An 18,988-nucleotide genomic window follows, 5' to 3' on the forward strand; every position below is an offset into this window, starting at 1 on the left:
TCTTGATCGCGTAGCTGCCAGTCTCTTCTTACTTCTTTAATCATGAGCTGCCGGCTAAAGGACCTGTGGTGACGTCATATCACATGGTCCAATCACATGGTCCATCACTTCGGTGATGGACCATAATACAGTGAATAGACTGTCATCTTAGCAACCATGCGTGAAAATCGCACCGCATCCGCACTTGATTGCAGATACTTGCGATTTTCACTCAGCCCCATTCACTTCTATGGGGCCTGCGTTGCGTGATAAACGCACATTATAGAGCATGCTGCGATTTTCACACAATGCATAAGTGGTGCGTGAAAATCACAGCTCATGTGCACAGCCCCATAGAAATGAATGGATCCAGATTCAGTGCGCGTGCAATGCGTTCACCTCCCGCATTGCACCCGCGCGGAAATCTCGCCCGTGTGAACTCAGCCTTACTGGACATTTTAGTAAGCATTCTGTATTACGAATGCTATTATTTTCCCTTATAACCATGTTATAAGGGAAAATAATAAAATCTACAGAACACCTAACCCAAACCCGAACTTCTGTGAAGAAGTCCGGGTTAGGGTCTGGGTACCAAACATGCCGATTTTTCTCACCGCGTGCAAAACGCATTAAAACTCTTTGCACTTGCGCAGAAAAATTGTGCATTTTCCCGCGACGCACCGGCATCCTATCCGGCCCTCACACGCGGCGCCCTTGTGAAAGAGGCCTAAGAGGCCTGATTACCCCTCCAGTAATTGAGATTATTTTGTGTTCAAACACTGTTGGGGCTTGTTCACACGACTGTTGCCCCTTCTTGCCCGTGCTGTGGACCGCAAATTGCGACCCGCAATGCACGGGCTCCGGCCATGGGGCTGCCGTAGGCGGATCGCTACCCCATTCGCTTGAATGAGGTCCGCGATCCGTCTGTTCCGCAAAAATATAGAACTCCGTAGTGCTTCCGTAGGGTTCCGTTCCGCGCCGCATCTCCGGATTTGCAGACCCATTCAAGTGAATGGGTCTGCATCCATGATACGGAATGCACACGGCCGGTGCCCCGTATATTGTGGACCCGCCATATGCGTTCCACAATACGGCAACGGTCATGTGAATGAACCTTTACAGGGAGAGCTGTGATCGCAGTATGTACAACTGAAACAGAAAAAAGACACAGCACCTTATTGTGCAGACATCCCTGAACAGAAGGGGAATTAGTAGGTAGTGCAGAACACTGCTCACCTGCTAAGGTTGTGCTTAACAGAGACACAACTCTGTTGGAAACATAGAAGATATGTAAAGAAAGGTCATCTGCAACTTCTCTCAACCGGTTGATTCAATGGTTCACAGCCACATGTTCTCACAAGAACTTGAGCTCCTTCTCCCTGGCTAAGTGCGGTGCGCTCTGATTGGATGCGCTCGCAGCCAGGGAGAAGATAACTGTGCCCAGGAGAACTTTAAGTCCATGCCTAGTATAACCAAGTCGCCTCATTAGCATATGAGGTGCCAAAAGATACGGGGACCACAGCGGACGAACGGGGGGTTCTTTAGAAAAAAAACATTGCCAAGACATCACTGGGGGACGCACTATAAGGTAGTATAATAATTCGATTATAGATATCCAGGTGAAAGGTCCTATTTAATACCATACCTGTGAAGAAAACAGCTCCTTAAGCAAAGAAAATCCTATCTTTCAAACATGTCAGGTCTATAGTGTAATGGTAAATCTTCTGTCTGCCATACAGAGGGTCTGCAGTTCAAATGTGTTTCTTTAGTAAAAGTATTTGTGCTAGGGGCCCCCTACCCAAACGTATATGGAGCAAGAGACATAGCATCATTAATATTCACTGCACTGAAGTGAATATTAATGAAGCTACCAATGTGAGGGACTAAAATGACTGGGCCCAGATTGCCGGCAACTTCGGTCACTTGACTGCAGTACCGCCAGTACTGCCCTAATGGCAACCCCAAGTTGTAAAATTCCTTTCTAAGTATTTATCAGACCAGGCCCATGACTGCAGTACTGCCCTGATGGCTGCCTTGTATCGTACCCTCAGATACTGTAGAGTTGTAGATATCACCTGAGGGTTTATTTACCATAATTTTCCATTGTGTGATTGTTTTCTGCCTAGGACGACATAGCATACAGTTACACAACATGATATGTATGAATTCGAATGCTTAACTCTTTAATGACATACTGTATTTCCTCTGCTGCAGTGCCACCCAACATCATGGGTGAAGAGCAAAATGTATCAGTCTTATTGAGTGAAACTCTTGTACTGAAATGTGAAAGCAATACAGTCCCCCCTCCTGTGCTGACCTGGTACAAAGACTGGAGTCAGCTGGTGACCAGACCTGGTGTCAAAATTTATGAAGATGGGAGTGTTCTACAAGTAAGCTAATGCTTTATTGCATATTATGCAATCATAGAGGTTTACAAAATAAATTTCATTAGCTGGATGATTGAACAGTATTAATATTGTACATGTTGAACCCTGAAGCAGGACTTAACTCAAATCTCCCAACTGTCCTGGGTCCAGCAGGACGGTCCCAGATGGACTATGGCATGTCCCGCTCTCAGCCGTCTCTGCATCCTTTACATAGTTAAGTGCAATGGTTAAGCAGGCATGTCTGCTTTCTGCTTCGCCATTTTTCTGCTGACACTGTTATCACACCTGCAGGCAGGGGCGTTGTTAGGGTCTCAAAAGATCCGGGGCCCAAGCCCCAATAAATATGGCCCAGTTCTCTAAGTCGTCCCCCCTCCCCCCACACACCGCATTTTGCTGTACTTGCTATACAGCAGCACGTACCTCTCACATCCAGGGCCTCCCAGGTGACGTCTCCTCGGATATAGATCTTCTCTGTCATCATCTTCTCCATTTGGTCCATACAACTTCTCTCAGCCGCCTCGTCTCTGCAGAGTGTGACACACAGACATCTTAGCTTCCTCACATTTCTATCATCATCCCCCAACCTGGAGTCCTAACAGTGTTATCCTGTTGCTCGCTGTGCCCCCCAATACCCCCAGATACTATCCTGAAGAAAAATTAGTGCCCCCATAGTAATACTGCCCCCTACAGTGCCCCCAACCGTGATAATGCTCCCCAAGAGTGCCTCCATTAGTAGAAGAGCCCTCCAGTATTAATAATACCCTCACAGAGCCCCCAGTAGAAATAAGGCCCCCTATTGTTCCCCCAGTGGTAATAAAGCTCTCTACAGACCCCTCAGTAGTAATAAGGCCCCCATAGTGCTCTTAGTAGAAATAAGACAGATCTATAAGTCCCTCCTATAGAGCCCCCAGTAGTAATAAGAACGTCTATAATGTCCCCTGGATTTGCAGTGCCCCCTGTTGTTATAATCCCGCCTCCACCATACAGTCCCATTTAAATAACATCATACCATCTCTCCTGCCCCTCCAAAATTCAGTCCTAAGTAAATAACATCACTCCCCTCCCTTCACCCCCTCCAACATACAGTCCCATGTAAATAACACTATTTCCCTCCCTCCGCCATATGGTCCCATGTAAATAACATCACACCATCTCTCCAGCCCCCTCCAATATACAGTCCCATGTAAATAAAATCCCTCTCTATCTACAGCCACCTCCAAAATACAGTCCCATGTAAATAACATAACTCCCTCCCACAGCCGCCTCCAACATACAGTCCCATGTAAATAACATCTCCCTGTCCCAGCCCCCTCCAACATACAGTCCTATATAAATAGCATCACTCCCTCCTACAGCCACTATCAACATACAGTCCCATGTAAATAATATGACCCCCTCCCCAGCCACCTCCAACACACAGTTCCATGTAAATAACATTCCTCCCTTCAGCCTTGACATACAGTCCCAGTTAAATGACCACAACTCCCATCATTGCTCTGCCTCCCCCTTCACTTATCTCTCCTGATGTAGCAGACATCACCTCAGCTTCTTCCACTCTTCATTGCCGCCCTCTCCTGCACTGGTCACATGATGGTGACATCATCGCAGGTCCTTCTCAACCACGGCACCGGACGGGGTTAAAAGCAGAGTGTGCTTGGCATGTATGCTGTACCTGCACTCTCTGGACTTTGTGTGGCTATCATGGCCCATAACAGGTAGGAACTAGTGTTAGGGACCACTCATAGAGGCGACCTTGACGTGGTGAGTGGCTTATTACGCTTTGGTCAAAATGTACACCAATGCCTCATTCAACATCCAGCATGGAGGCAGGGCAGAGTGCTGCTTGCAGAGTGCTATTGAATTTGTTTTTCCGTCCTTCTCAACCACTGACTGTTTTACTGGTCACATGACCTGTGAGGTCACCACAGGTCCTTCAGCTCTTCCGCCACATTAGATTCAATTTTATTTCCGTCCTGTGGATGGCAATACAGTTGTATCTAGCAGGCAGGCAGGCAGGACATTCGGGGCCTGGAACAAAACATCAGGGGCCCGAATGTTTTAACATAGCAACGCCCCTTCCTGCAGGGCTGAATAACAGGGCGCTGAGGTCGGGGAATGATAATGATTTCCCAGTCCCTGTGCTCTTGTGCTCAGCGCAGAGGGCGTGAAGACATCACCTCATTGCCCCTGCTGCTGGGGAGAGCAGATACAGTATGCTTTATTTGCAGGGGATATGTGGTTATTTTATTAACAATACAGGGGCAAGCATTACTGTGTGTGGGTACTAAAGTGGGCATTCTACTGTGTGGGGGCACTAAAAGGGACATTTTACTATAAGGAGACAAACTTTCAGGCAACATATGAAGTTGCAAATTTTTCAGAAAAAAACACACAAATATGTGCCAAAAAACAAGTCGAAAACCACAAAACCGGCAAAAATACTACAAAATGAGGTGTGACCCAGACCAACGGAAGAGATAGATGTATCCAGATTTTACTAGACAAGATGCCAATTTAAACTCCTTTATCTACTGTGTGGAAAAGTCAAGGAATCATTTTATATTTTAGTACTGTATGATAAATTGTAATCTCCTTATGTTTTACAGATTGAGGATGCTCAGGTAAAAGACACTGGGCGATATTCTTGTGAGGCTGTTAATATTGCAGGGAAGACTGAAAAAAACTTCAATGTGAATATATTGGGTATGAAGTTTTTGCTTTCTGTTTAATTTTATAGGGAGTCTGTTACCAGGATATTCACTGCTAAACCAGGCACAGAGTCTTGTAGGACGTAATGATGGAGTTCACTTAGGCCCCTTTCACACGGGCGAGTATTCCGCGCGGATGCGATGCGGGAGGTGAACGCATTGCACCCGCACTGAATCCAGACCCATTCATTTCTATGGGGCTGTGCACACGAGCGGTGATTTTCACGCATCACTTCTGCGTTGCGTGAAAATCGCAGCATGCTCCTCTTTGTGCGTTTTTCACGTAACGCAGGCCCCATAGAAGTGAATGGGGTTGCGTGAAAATCGCAAGCATCCGCAAGCAAGTGCAGATGCGGTGCGATTTTCACGCACGGTTGCTAGGTGACGATTGGGATGGGGACCCGGTCATTATTATTTTCCCTTATAACATGGTTATAAGGGAAAATAATAGCGCATAGTAAAATAGGGCTGGAGGGGTTAAAAATATATATTTTTTAAAATTAACTCACCTTAATCCACTTGTTCGCGCAGCCAGCATCTCTTCTGTCTTTATCTGTGAGCAATAGGACCTTTGATGACGTCACTACGCTCATCACATGATCCATCACCATGGTGATGGATCATGTGATGGACCATGTGATGAACGTAGTGTATTACTGCAGCGACGGCATGAAGCGCACAGCATCATAGCTACCAATGATGCCGTGAGCTGTCAGCAGGATGCCAGGCCGGGATACCACGGACCGCTCACGTCCATGTTCCACGGCCGTGTGCATTCGGCCTTAGGCCTCATGCACACGACCGTTGTGTGCAACCGTGGCCGTTGTGCTGTTTTCCGTTTTTTTTCGCGGACCCATTGACTTTCAATGGGTCCGTGGAAAAATCGGAAAATGCACCGTTTTGCAGCCGAGACCGTGATCCGTGTATCCTGTCCGTCAAAAAAATAGGACCTGTCCTATTTTTTTGACGGACAACGGTTCACGGACCCATTCAAGTCAATGGGTCCGTGAAAGAACACGGATGCACACAAGATTGGCATCCGTGTCCGTGATCCGTGGCCGTAGGTTACTTTAATACAGACGGATCCGAAGATCCGTCTGCATAAAAGCTTTTTCAGAGCTGAGTTTTCACTTCGTGAAAACTCAGATCCGACAGTATATTCTAACACAGAGGCGTTCCCATGGTGATGGGGACGCTTCAGGTTAGAATATACTAAAAGAACTGTGTACATGACTGCCCCCTGCTGCCTGGCAGGTGCTGCCAGGCATCAGGGGGCAGCCCCCCCCTGTAGTTAACCCATTGGTGGCCCGTGCGGCCGCCCCCCCCCCCCCTCCCTCCCCTGTAGTTAACTCATTGGTGGCCAGTGGGCCCCCCTCCCTCCCCTGTAGTTAACTCGTTGGTGGCCAGTGCGGCCGGCCCCCCTCCCTCCCCTGTAGTTAACTCGTTGGTGGCCAGTGGGCCCCCCTCCCTCCCCTGTAGTTAACTCGTTGGTGGCCAGTGGGCCCCCCTCCCTCCCCTGTAGTTAACTCGTTGGTGGCCAGTGCCCTCCCCTCCCTCCCCTGTAGTTAACTCGTTGGTGGCCAGTGGGCCTTCTCCCCTCCCTCCCCCTCCTAATTAAAATCTCCCCCCTATCATTGGTGGCAGCGGAGAGTACCGATCGGAGTCCCAGTTTAATCGCTGGGGCTCCGATCAGTAACCATGGCAACCAGGACGCTACTGCTGTCCCGGTTGCCATGGTTACTTAGCAATTTGTAGAAGCATTATACTTACCTGCGAGCTGCGATGTCTGCGTCCGGCCGGGAGCTCCTCCTACTGGTAAGTGACAGGTCATTAAGCAATGCGCCGCACAGACCGGTCGTGTGCATGAGGCCTTATCCTCATACAAATGAGCAGTTAAGTGCACCGAAGCCTCCTCTGCCAGCCCTCCCTCTCCCTGATTGACAGACCAGATGACTATGCAGGAACCTAGACCTCTTAAAGGGAGTATGTCACGTCACTTTTACCAATGTGATGGTCCTATGTTCATATGTGCCTACACTGCAGAGAAAAATGATATTTTAATGTATGCAAATGAGCCTCTAGGAGTAACAGGGGCGTTGCTGTCACACTTAGAGGCTCTGCTCTCTCTACTGCAGCACCCTCTACACTTTGACTGATAGGGCCATGCAGTGAAAGCGTCATCACTCCTAGCCCTGTCAATCAAAGTGTATGAAGAGACTGTGGAGCCTCTAGGTGTAATGGCAACACCGCCGTTGCTCCTAGAGGCTCATTTGCATATATTTAAACAGATGCCCTTTAATCAAGAAGGAGCATGAGGGGCTGGCAGCAGAGGAAAGGATTACTAAGGGAAAGGTGTCATTACACTACAGGGCACTGTGCCTGGGATATCCGTGAATTTCTTGGCGACAGATTCCCTTTAATCATGATAGGAACAACATTCCTGTAATACTGCATATATTCTTTTATCTACTAAATCTCAGTGCCCCCAAAGATCAAAGGTTCAGCTGAAGAAAGTGTTGTTACTGTGATTGAAGGATCTCTGATAAGCCTCGTGTGTGATTCCAGCGGCATTCCAGCACCTACACTGACATGGACAAAAAATGGTTAGTATATTACTTAGGCTACTTTCACACTAGCGTTCGGAGCGGATCCGTCTGATGTTTCATCAGACGGATCCGCTCCGATAATGCAGACGTTTGCATCCGTTCAGAACGGATCCGTCTGCATTATAACTTAGAAAATTTTCTAAGTCAGAAAGTAGCCTGAGCGGATCCGTCCAGACTTTACATTGAAGGTCAATGGGGAACGGATCCGCTTGAAGATTGAGCCATATGGTGTCATCTTCAAGCGGATCCGTCCCCATTGACTTACATTGTAAGTCTGGACGGATCCGCTCACCTCCGCACGGCCAGGCGGACACCCAAACGCTGCAAGCAGCGGTCAGGTGTCCGCTCACTGAGCGGAGCGGAGGCTGAGCGCTGGCAGACGGATGCATTCTCAGTGGATCCGCCTCCACTGAGAATGCATTGGGGCCAGACGGATGCGTTCGGGGCCGCTCGTGAGCCCCTTCAAACGGAGCGCACGAGCGGACACCCGAACGCTAGTGTGAAAGTAGCCTTACTGTGTGCCAAGCACCTTAGATTTACCTGACCGGGCGATCTCTCTGTATGTTCCAGTATACAAAAATATCCAAGCATATTTCATGTTTATCTTTCTTCATATTTAACTTGGACCTTAAAGGGAACCTGTCACAAGGATTTTGTGTATAGAGCTGAGGACATGGGCTGCTAGATGGCCGCTAGCACATCTGCAATACCCAGTCCCCATAGCTCTGTGTGCTTTTATTGTGTCAAAAAACAGATTTGATCCATATGCAAATTAACCTGAGATGAGTCCTGTACGTAAGATGAGTCAGGGACAGGACTCATCTCAGGTTAATTTGCATATGTATAAAATCATTTTTTTGACACAATAAAAGCACACAGAGCTATGGGGACTGGGTATTGCGGATGTGCTAGTGGCCATCTAGCAGCCCATGTCCTCAGCCTTAGGCCGAGTTCACACGAACGTGTGTGACCCGTGCCTGTGCTGCGGCCCGCAAATAGCGGGCCGCAATGCACGATCGCCGGCCGTAGGTCAGCCGCATCGGATCGCGGACCCATTCACTTTAATGGGTCCGCGATCCGGCCGTTCCGCTAAAAGATAGGACTTGTTCTATCTTTTAGCGGAACGGAAGTACGGGACGTAACCCCACGGAGGCACTCCGTAGTGCTTCCGAGGGGTCCCGTCCCGTGCGGCCGTTCCGCGATTCCGGATTTGCGGACCCATTGAAGTGAATGGGTCCGCATCCGTGATGCGGAATTCACACGGAACTGTGGCCGTGTATTGCGGCCCGCGATTTGCGGGCCGCAATACGGCCACAGATCACACACGTGTGAACTTAGCCTTATACACAAAATCCTGGTGACAGGTTCCCTTTAAACTTTCTCAGTGAAAAGATGTTCTTGTAGCCTACAACAACAGTAGTAGCCCATGCTTTATTTCTCCAGTATAATAACCCTTTCAGCCCTGGGCCATTTTCCATTTTTGCTGTTTCTTTTTTCACTCCCTGCCTTCCTGGAGCCATAACTTTTTAATATTTTTCCGCTCACATAGCAGTTGTGGGAGGCTGGAAAATTTTTTCCAAATGGGGTTGAATTGACGCAATAAAACTGACCTGTGTCCTTCATTATATGGGTCAGTATGATTATGACAATACCACATTTGTATAGTTTTTCTTGTGTTTTAATACAAAAAAAAAATAATATTTTTTTTTTCTTTTTATTGCCATATTTTGACCCCCATAACTTTTTGTAGTTACATCTAAAGAGCTGTGTGAGGGCTAATTTTTTGCACGGCGATTTGTACTTTTTATTGATTTTGGAGTGTATATAAGGCCTCTTTCACACGGGCGTCGCGTGTGAGGGCCAGATAGGATGCGGGTGCGTCGCGGGAAAATAGTTTGATTTTGCCTGCGAGTGGGGTGAGTTTTGTATGCGATTGCGTTGCGTTTTTCAGTTTTTTCCGCGCGAGTGCAATGCATTTTGCACGCGCGTGAGAAAAAAACTGAATGTGGTACCCAGATCCAAACCCGGACTTCACTGAAGTTCGGGTTTGGGTTAGGTATTTTGTAGATTTGAATATTTTCCTTTTAACATGGTTATAAGAGAAAATAATAGCATTATTAATATAAAATGCTAAGTAAATTAGGGATAGAGGGGTTAAAAAAAATATATATATTAAACTCACCTCATCCACTTGTTCGCACAAGCCGGCTTCTCTTCTTTCTTCTTCTTTGAGGACCCAGGAGAAAAGGACCTTTGGTGACGTCACTGCACTCATCACATGGTCCATCACCATGGTGATGGACCATGTGATGAGCGCGGAGCCATGACATGGCCATGACATGGCCCATCACCATGGCGATGGATCATGTGATGGACCATGTGATGAGCGCAGTGACGTCACCAAAGGTCCTTTTCTCCCAGGTCCTCGAAGAAGAAGGAAGAGAAGCCGGGCTGCGCGAACAAGTGGATGAGGTGAGTTTAATTTTTAATTTTTTTTTAACCCCTCCATCCCTAATTTACTTTGCATTCTGTATTTAACAATGCTATTTTCCCTTATAACCATGTTATAAGGGAAAATAATAAAATTTACACAACACCGATCTGTGAAGAAGTCCAGGTTCAGGTCTGGGTACCAAACATGCCGCTTTTTCTCACACGCGTGCAAAACGCCATTGAAACACTTTGCACTCGCGTGAAAAAATCGTGCATTTTCCCGCGACGCACCCGCATCCTATCCGGCCCTCACATGCGACACCCGTGTGAAAGAGGCCTTAGATCGCTTCTTCTTTACACTGAAATGAATTAGCATTAGCATTGCAGTGTATGGGAGATTTAAAACAACAGAAACCCGATGGCTATGCCATTCTCGAGAAGGCGTCATCTTTAATTATCAGACAAGCACTGATCATAATAGGAGTCGCTCTGTATTGGTGCAGTTAGCTAATGCTAGAGGAAAGTCTCCATACTGGTGGTCTCCATCCACAATGACATTCAATCACCAAAAAATAAATAAATGTGGGCATAAAAAGGAGACACAGAAACTGGTACAAAAAATAAAACATATTCATTATTCAATTTCCCGTCATAAAAATAATATCAATATACTGTATAAACATATGTTCATTCATTACTTCATAACAATAAAGGACCTCACATACTCACTAGGCAATATTTTAATTGCAACCTGTCTGAAATAATAAATCAAATGCATTCATAATTAATAACTTATTGACATACTAGTGTCAATTTATGAAATACCAAATAGCACCAAAATTATAGCAGTCAAGAGAATAAATATAGTAATGCCAGGTAATAAATAAGTCAGTTCATGAAAGAAGAGACAAGAAAATGTCTGAATTTGTTTCCACTATACAGCCGGAGTATTGACAACGCAGGTGCACAAAGAGAGTTCCATCCACTTGCTAATTAGGGTATGACGACGTGGTCAGGTTTTTGCATGTAGTTTTGTAAGCCAAAAGTAGGAGTGCATCCTAAAAGAAGAGAAAGCGTAAAGGTCATTTACGACGCTACTTTCACACTAGAGTTTCTTGCGGATCCGTCATGGATCAACAAAATCGCTTCCGTACTGATAATACAACCGTCTGCATCCGTCATGAACGGATCCGGTTGTATTATGTCTTCTATAGCCATGATGGATCCGTCATAAACACCATTGAAAGTCAATAGGGACAGATCCGTTTTCTATTGTGTCAGGGAAAACGGATCCATCCCCATTGACTTACAATGTGTGCCAGGATCCCTCTTGCTCCATATCACAACGCGGACAGAAAAACGCTGCTTGCAGCGTTATTCTGTCTGCGATGGGAGCGCAACCAAACGGAACAGAATGCATTTTGGTGCACTCCGTTTTGTTCAGTTCAGTTTTGTTTTGTCCCTATTGACAATGAATGGGGACAAAACGGAAGCGTTTTTATCCGCTATTGAGATCCTATGACTGATCTCAATAGCGGAATTGAAAATGCAGATGTGAAAGTAGCCTAAGGCCAAGTTCAAACTTCAATTATTTGGTCAGTCATTTCCATCAGTTAGGCCTCATGCACACGGCCGTGTTCCGCTGCCGAGAGCGGTCCGTGGTAACCCGGCCGGGATTCCTTCTGACAGCAGGAGCGCACGGCGTCATTGGTTGCTATGACGCCGTGCGCTTCATGCCGCCGCTGCTGAACAGTGATACACTGGTATAGATCATATCACTGTACGGCAGCGGCGGCATGAAGCGCACGGCGTCGTAGCAACCAATGATGCAGTCCGCTCCTGCTGTCAGAAGGAATCCCGGCCGAGTTACCACGAACCGCTCTCGGCCGCGGAACAAGGCCGTGTGCATGAGGCCTTATTGTGAGCCAAAACCAGGTGTGAGTCAGTAGCACAGAACAGGAGCAGATCTTTCTATTAGGAGTTATCTGTGTAGGCTTCACTACTGGTTTTGGCTCACAATAAGGACTCATTCCCAAGAGCATAGGTCGTCTGGACCCGTACTGCGGACCACAGACCTGAATGGGTCCGCAACTGGAGCGGTGCAGAGCAGAGGCACGGATCGGAAGCCCGCAGAAGCACTATAAATCAATTCCGCACTGTAAAAAAACATGTCCTATTTTTTCTTGCAGATCGTGGACCCATTCAAGTCAATGGGTTGGCATCCGCAAACAGTATGCACACAGATGGTGCCCCTGCATTGCGGACTGCTGTTTGTGGTCTGCAGCATAACTGACCAAATAACTGAAGTGTGAACTCAGCCTAATCCTCTTTTTTTCAATTCACTTCTGGTTTTGGCTTCCAAAACTGTATGCAGAGACCTGACTGTGTGGTCATAAATTTAGGGCTCATTCACAAGATTGTATGAATGAGTCCACATCCTTTCCCCAATTTTGTGGAACAGGTGCAGACCCATTCATTTCAATGGGGCCACAAAAGATGCGGACAACACACTGTGTGTTGTCCGTTCCGCGGCCCCGCAAAAAAGATAAAAGATAGAGCATGCGGACAAGAATAGGCATTTCCTATCACAGTGGTGGCCATGTGCGGTCTGCAAATTGCGAAACGCTCACAAGCCGCTATCCATGTTTTGCGGATCTGCAATTTGCGGACTGCAAAACAGGCAACTGTCATCTACATGAGCCCTAAGATCTATACATATCACAGCTCCATTAATAACTGAAGCCTGGGTGGTTGTGTGAACAGGGCCTTACTCATCTCTTGTGTATTGCAGGTTCTCCACTTAATCCAGATGGGTCAGGCCGCATTCGCTATCTTTCTGGAGGTCGCCACCTTCAGATCTCAGTCGCTATGAAGATGGATGAGGCAGTATATACTTGCAGTGCTATTAACTCAGCAGGGATTGCGACACAGAAGTATAATGTTACCGTTTACGGTAAATGATACAATAGTAATGTCATCCTCAGCGACATTTCCAATGCTAGTTATTATATATAGTATAAAGTAGTGGAAGATATTGGGGGAGATTTATCAAAACTGGTGTAATGGAAAACTGAGTTAGTTGCCAGTAGCAACCAATCAGATTCCACCTTTCATTTTCCAAAGGAAATCAAATCAAATAAAGGGTGGAATCTGATTGGTTGCTATGGGAAACTAAGCCAGTTTTCCTTTCCACAGATGTGAAATGACAATAAAGCCATTTTCTGCATTACATGTCACATTACTGTGTAAGGCCTTATGCACACGACCGTTGTTGTGTTCCGTTCCGCAAAATGAGGTTCTGTTGTTCCGTGATCCGTTTCCGTTTTTGTTTCCGTGTGTCTTCCTTTATTTTTGGAGGACCACCAGACATAGAGGAAGGTAAAAAAAAGTCTAAGACAGGTTTGCCATGCAAAGGATAAGAAAAAAAACAGACGCGGAGGACAATCTTGTGTGCCTCCGCGTTTTTTAGCGTTCCCATTGACTTGAATGGGTCCGCGAACCGTTTTCCGCGGACAAGAATAGGACAGGTTATATTTTTTTGACTGACTGGAACCACGGATCACGGACGCGGATGGCAAACGGTGCACTATCCGCCATTTCAACGGCTCCATAGAAATGAATGGGTCCGCACCTAAAACGCTAAAATTGGCGGAACGCACGCTGAAGCAAACAACGGTCGTGCGCATGAGGCCTAATACTGCGAACAAGACAGGTGGCCCCAGTGGCCTTCAGTGATCACTACCAGTAACCACATCAATTCCTAAACCCATGTCCTCTTACATGAATGATATAACCAGCAGAAGGACATGGTCAGTCAGACCAGTCATTAGTGGTAATGAATACACGGGACATCCCATTCCAGGTGAAAAGATGGATAGCTACATAGCAGAGCTGTATTAGAAAATAGCTGTGGAATATGTCATCTAATAGAACATGATGTCACTATTTTTTCTTTGTCAGACTTAGGCCTCATGCACACGACTGTGCTGTTTTTTGCATACCGCAAAGCGCAGATCCGCAAAAAAACGGAAGCGGCCCATGTGCCTTCCGCAATTTGCGGAACTGAATGGGCGGCCCATTGTAGACATACCTATTCTTGTCGGCAAAACGGACAAGAATAGGACATGCTTATTTTTTTGTGGGGCCTCAGAACAGAGCAACGGATGCGGACAGTAAACGTAGTGCTGTCCGCATCTTTTGCGGCCCCATTGAAGTGAATGGATCCGCACCCGAGCCGCAAAAACTGTGGCTCGGATGCGGACCCGAAAAACGGTCGTGTGCATGAGGCCTTATACAGAATCTGACAGAAATTGGAGGAATGTGAAGGTACAGCATGGCTCATAGACTTCTATGGGATGCCGTATTACAGCTGCTAAGAGCCCATGGAGCTGTAATATATAGTCATGTGTGACATCACAGATCGATGAAGTTTAATGCTTTGGTTTTTCTACAGGCTACACTTTATACAGTTATCTGTAGTGCTTCTTTACTGCATTTGGCATATAATCTAAGGCCACCAGCATAAAACCGAATGAATGCCAGTTTAAATCAAGACAGACTGGGGTGTAAAGATGCCCTGGATTTATCATAGTGGTTCCGGCTGGATGATAAATTTGGACCGTGGATAGACACTTTTATTTTACTTTACACCACCTATTGGTTGGCTTACTTTGGTGCAAAATGTTACATCTTAATCCATAGCCCCTTTCCTGCACAACTGCACCCCTTGCCTGCCACAAAACCACGACCACTTGGGGTACTTGATTCACAATTATGTCTAAAATGAGAGGCATTGTGATTGAAAGCACACTCAATTTTGACACATTTTACACCAGAATTCAGTTGCAGTCATGATAGTATATGTGGACTATTGATTGTAGTGTCTAGTAGCGTAGATACTAAGGGGTCATTTATTATACTGAAGTACGCCTATATTACGGTGCAATGGTTAGCAATCTGCGACTTTTCTCTGCTCACGCCAGATCTAAAAAAGTGGGCGTGGTGTGGGCAGGGAAGGGGACTGGTCGGTAGGGCCGTCTCAATTACCATTTAGGTCTAAATGAAAGTCAGCTTGGAAGCCGGTCTTAATAAATGACCCCTAAATTATTTCAGTAGAAGAATAATGGTTATGTTAATTGTATCTTACAATCTTGTATTTTATGCATTGCAGTGATAACTTTTAGCATGGATATGTAACACATGTATATTTCACTTGTTACAGTGCGTCCTACTATATCTGAAAGTGGAAAGGTTCCCATTGAAATAGCAAAAATCCAAGGAAATAATTTAACTCTTCAATGTGAATCCAGTGGAGATCCAGTACCCATGTTGACCTGGCTGAGAGATGGTACTCCTCTGCTTAGTGGAGATGGGTTCAAACTCCTCAACAATGGAAGAGAGCTTCATCTAGAAAACATTCAGCTCCTGCACTCTGGCCATTATGTGTGTGTAGCCCTGAATGTGGCAGGACAAGCTGATAAAAAGTATGACCTGAGGGTACTTGGTAAGTAGTCTTTATTCCTGCTAGGAGAATTTTGGTGATATTTAGAATGATATACTGATGTAACGGGATAACATAGTACACACCTCAGGCAGGACTTAAAGGATTAGTGCATGAAAAATATTTTTGTAGTACATACTTTCCTTCCTCTTACACTAGCCATACTTAAATTCCTACTTCAACTAACCCTCACATCTCAGCAAACTCCAGTCTTTTGGTTCTGAGAACTTGACTCAGGTAGAGGGGATATATATATGAAAAGGTGACTAAAACTGTCCAAAAAAGAACAAAATGCATATAATTCTCTCATAGTGGTTGTTAAAGGGAATCTGTCTCCTACTTTTCACAATTTATACTACAAGCAATGCCCAGCAGAATATCTAACCACCATTGCTAACATACTTGTATGTCACCAAGTCATTACCCAGAAAAATAACTTTTATTGATAAGCAAATCCGTCTCAAAGTGTCCAGCTGGGCGGGGTTTCCTTTCAAAAGTGCTGAAGCTGGCCCCTTTGACCCGAATTTAGCTCTTCCCCATCCTTTCAAACCTTCATCCCTGTTGTCAACGAAAGATAGGGAGAGGTAGCCTGCATGAGATGTGCTGATGTTAAAGGGTGAGCTGAAATCGGGTAGAAGAGGTGAGCTTGGGCATTTTGGAACAGAAAGCTTGCCCAGCTTGGCAGGTTGAGTCAGATTTGCATATCAATAGAAGTTATTTTCCTGGGCAGTGACTTCATACCCTAGTGATATACAGGTATGATGGCGATGGTAGTTACATGTCCTGTTGGGCATTGCTGGTACTATAAGGCTGAGTTCACACGGGCGAGTATTCCGCGCGGGTGCAATGCGGGAGGTGAACGCATTGGACCAGCACTGAATCTGGACCCATTCATTTCTATAGGGCTGTGCACATGAGCTGTGATTTTCACGCATCACTTATGAGTTTCGTGAAAATCGCAGCATGCTCTATATTGTGCGTTTTCCACGCAACGCAGGCCCCATAGAAGTGAATGGAGCTGCGTGAAAATCGCAAGCATCTGCAATCAAGTGCGGATGCGGTGCGATTTTCACGCACGGTTGCTCGGAGACGATTGGGATGGAGACCCGATCATTATTATTTTCCCTTATAACATGGTTATAAGGGAAAATAATAGCATTCTGAATACAGAATGCATAGTACAATAGCGCTGGAGGGGTTAAATAAAAAATAAAATAAATTTAACTCACCTTAATCCACTTGATCGCGCAGCCCAGCATCTCTTCTGTCTTCATCTTAGCTGTGTGCAGGAAAAGGACCTGTGGTGACGTCACTCCGGTCATCACATGATCCATCACCATGGTAAAAGATCATGTGACGGACCATGTGATGACCGGAGTGACGTCACCACAGGTCCTTTTCCTGCAATCAGCAAAGATGAAGACAGAAGAGATGCCGGGCTGCGCGATCAAGTGGATTAAGGTGAGTTAAATTATTTTTTCTTTTTTTTTTAACCCCTTCAGCGCTATTGTACTATGCATTCTGTATTCAGAATGCTATTATTTTCCCTTATAACCATGTTATAAGGGAAAATAATACAATCTACAGAACACCGATCCCAAGCCGGAACGTCTGTGAAGAAGTTCAGGTTTGGGTACCAAGCCGCGCATGTTCCCGCAACGCACCCGCACCTTTTCCCGCAACACCCGTGTGAACTCAGCCTAAATTGTTAAATTGGGTGACAAACTCCCTTTAGTATATGTTAAAAATTATGGTAATATACCTTTAAAGAGGCAAATTATTGTTATAGCAATATATTAACACAGCAGGTAAGTCCCAGATTTTACTTTAATATTAATATTTTATATCAGAAAAGTTTCTGCCGGGATTCAAACTCACAACCTTCTGTATTAGAGGCAAGACACTTAAACACTCAGCTATAATAGGTGCATAGCCAGTTACTTTAAAAAATAAATAAATATAATAATAATAATAATCATATATGAGACTTCTACTGTACTGTACTTCTACTGAGACCTATACAGTAGAAATCTCATATTTAATTAAAAAAATTTTAGTGACTGGCTATGCAGCTATATAGTGTAGTGGTTAAAGTTTTTAGCCATAATATATTTACACATATTATTATATATTTAGAATATATAATATATTATAATATATGTAAATATATTATGGCAAAAACATAGTAGTAGTTTCCCACATATTATGTATTCATATATATCAGAAGTATGATTATATATATACAGTACAGACCAAAAGTTTGGACACACCTTCTCATTCAAAGAGTTTCTTTATTTTCATGACTATGAAAATTGTAAATTCACACTGAAGGCATCAAAACTATGAATTAACACATGTGGAATTATATACATAACAAACAAGTGTGAAACAACTGAAAATATGTCATATTCTAGGTTCTTCAAAGTAGCCACCTTTTGCTTTGATTACTGCTTTGCACACTCTTGGCATTCTCTTGATGAGCTTCAAGGGGTAGTCCCCTGAAATGGTTTTCACTTCACAGGTGTGCCCTGTCAGGTTTAATAAGTGGGATTTCTTGCCTTATAAATGGGGTTGGGACCATCAGTTGCGTTGAGGAGAAGTCAGGTGGATACACAGCTGATGGTCCTACTGAATAGACTGTTAGAATTGGTATTATGGCAAGAAAAAAGCAGCTAAGTAAAGAAAAACGAGTGGCCATCATTACTTTAAGAAATGAAGGTCAGTCAGTCAGCCGAAAAATTGGGAAAACTTTGAAAGTAAGGGCTATTTGACCATGAAGAAGAGTGATGGGGTGCTGCGCCAGATGACCGCCTTTCTACTAATTTGTTATTCCGCCGAGATCCTGCGCCGTCAGTCCGTCAGCCGGCGCATGCGCACTGCGATGCCCATTCCTTGTACGGCATCACAGTAACTATTGCGCATGCGCTGGCTAACGGTGCGAAGCCGGCGCATGCGCATTAACTACTGTGATGCCATACAAGGAATGGGCATCGCAGTATGCATGCGCCGCCGACGGACTGACTGCGCAGGCGCGGGATCTCGGCGGAATAACAAGTTAGTAGAAAGGCGGTCAGAGGGAAAGGATGGGCGGGCGGAGGGTAGGAAGGGGCGGGGGGACTCAATGAAAAGGCTGAGAAAGCAGGGCACCTACGAGTGTAACGCCGCCCCTGGGCTTTTGCGAGCCCTCATTTGCATAAGTTATAAAGATCGTTTTTGATGGTTCTATAAGTCCAGGATTGATGCCAGAGGTAACGTTTTTATTAACTGTAAGCATGCTAGGGAGCTATGGGAAGGGTTAAAACAGTGAAATGCTGATGACAGACTCCCTTTAAGTGCCTTGCCTCTAATGCAGAAGGTTGTGAGTTTGAATCCCGG

At 45.4% G+C, this 18,988-nt stretch overlaps 1 protein-coding gene across 3 annotated transcripts in view; it reads left to right on the top strand.

Moving 5' to 3' along the window:
- HMCN1 (hemicentin 1) overlaps nucleotides 1-18,988 on the top strand; it is a 723,834-nt gene that overhangs the window by 263,400 nt on the left and 441,446 nt on the right. For all 3 annotated transcript variants that reach the window (XR_005774384.1, XM_040408842.1, XM_040408843.1), the window contains 5 exons: nucleotides 2,194-2,369; nucleotides 4,973-5,069; nucleotides 7,555-7,677; nucleotides 12,905-13,066; nucleotides 15,335-15,616. Coding sequence is in view for 2 of the 3 variants with exons in the window: in XM_040408842.1 (XP_040264776.1) it covers nucleotides 2,194-2,369; nucleotides 4,973-5,069; nucleotides 7,555-7,677; nucleotides 12,905-13,066; nucleotides 15,335-15,616 (840 nt within the window). In the remaining variant the exon portion in view is untranslated. The remainder of the gene's footprint in view (nucleotides 1-2,193; nucleotides 2,370-4,972; nucleotides 5,070-7,554; nucleotides 7,678-12,904; nucleotides 13,067-15,334; nucleotides 15,617-18,988) is intronic.

Source organism: Bufo bufo, chromosome 9, assembly GCF_905171765.1.
Source record: "Bufo bufo chromosome 9, aBufBuf1.1, whole genome shotgun sequence".
Classification (NCBI taxonomy): domain Eukaryota; kingdom Metazoa; phylum Chordata; class Amphibia; order Anura; family Bufonidae; genus Bufo; species Bufo bufo.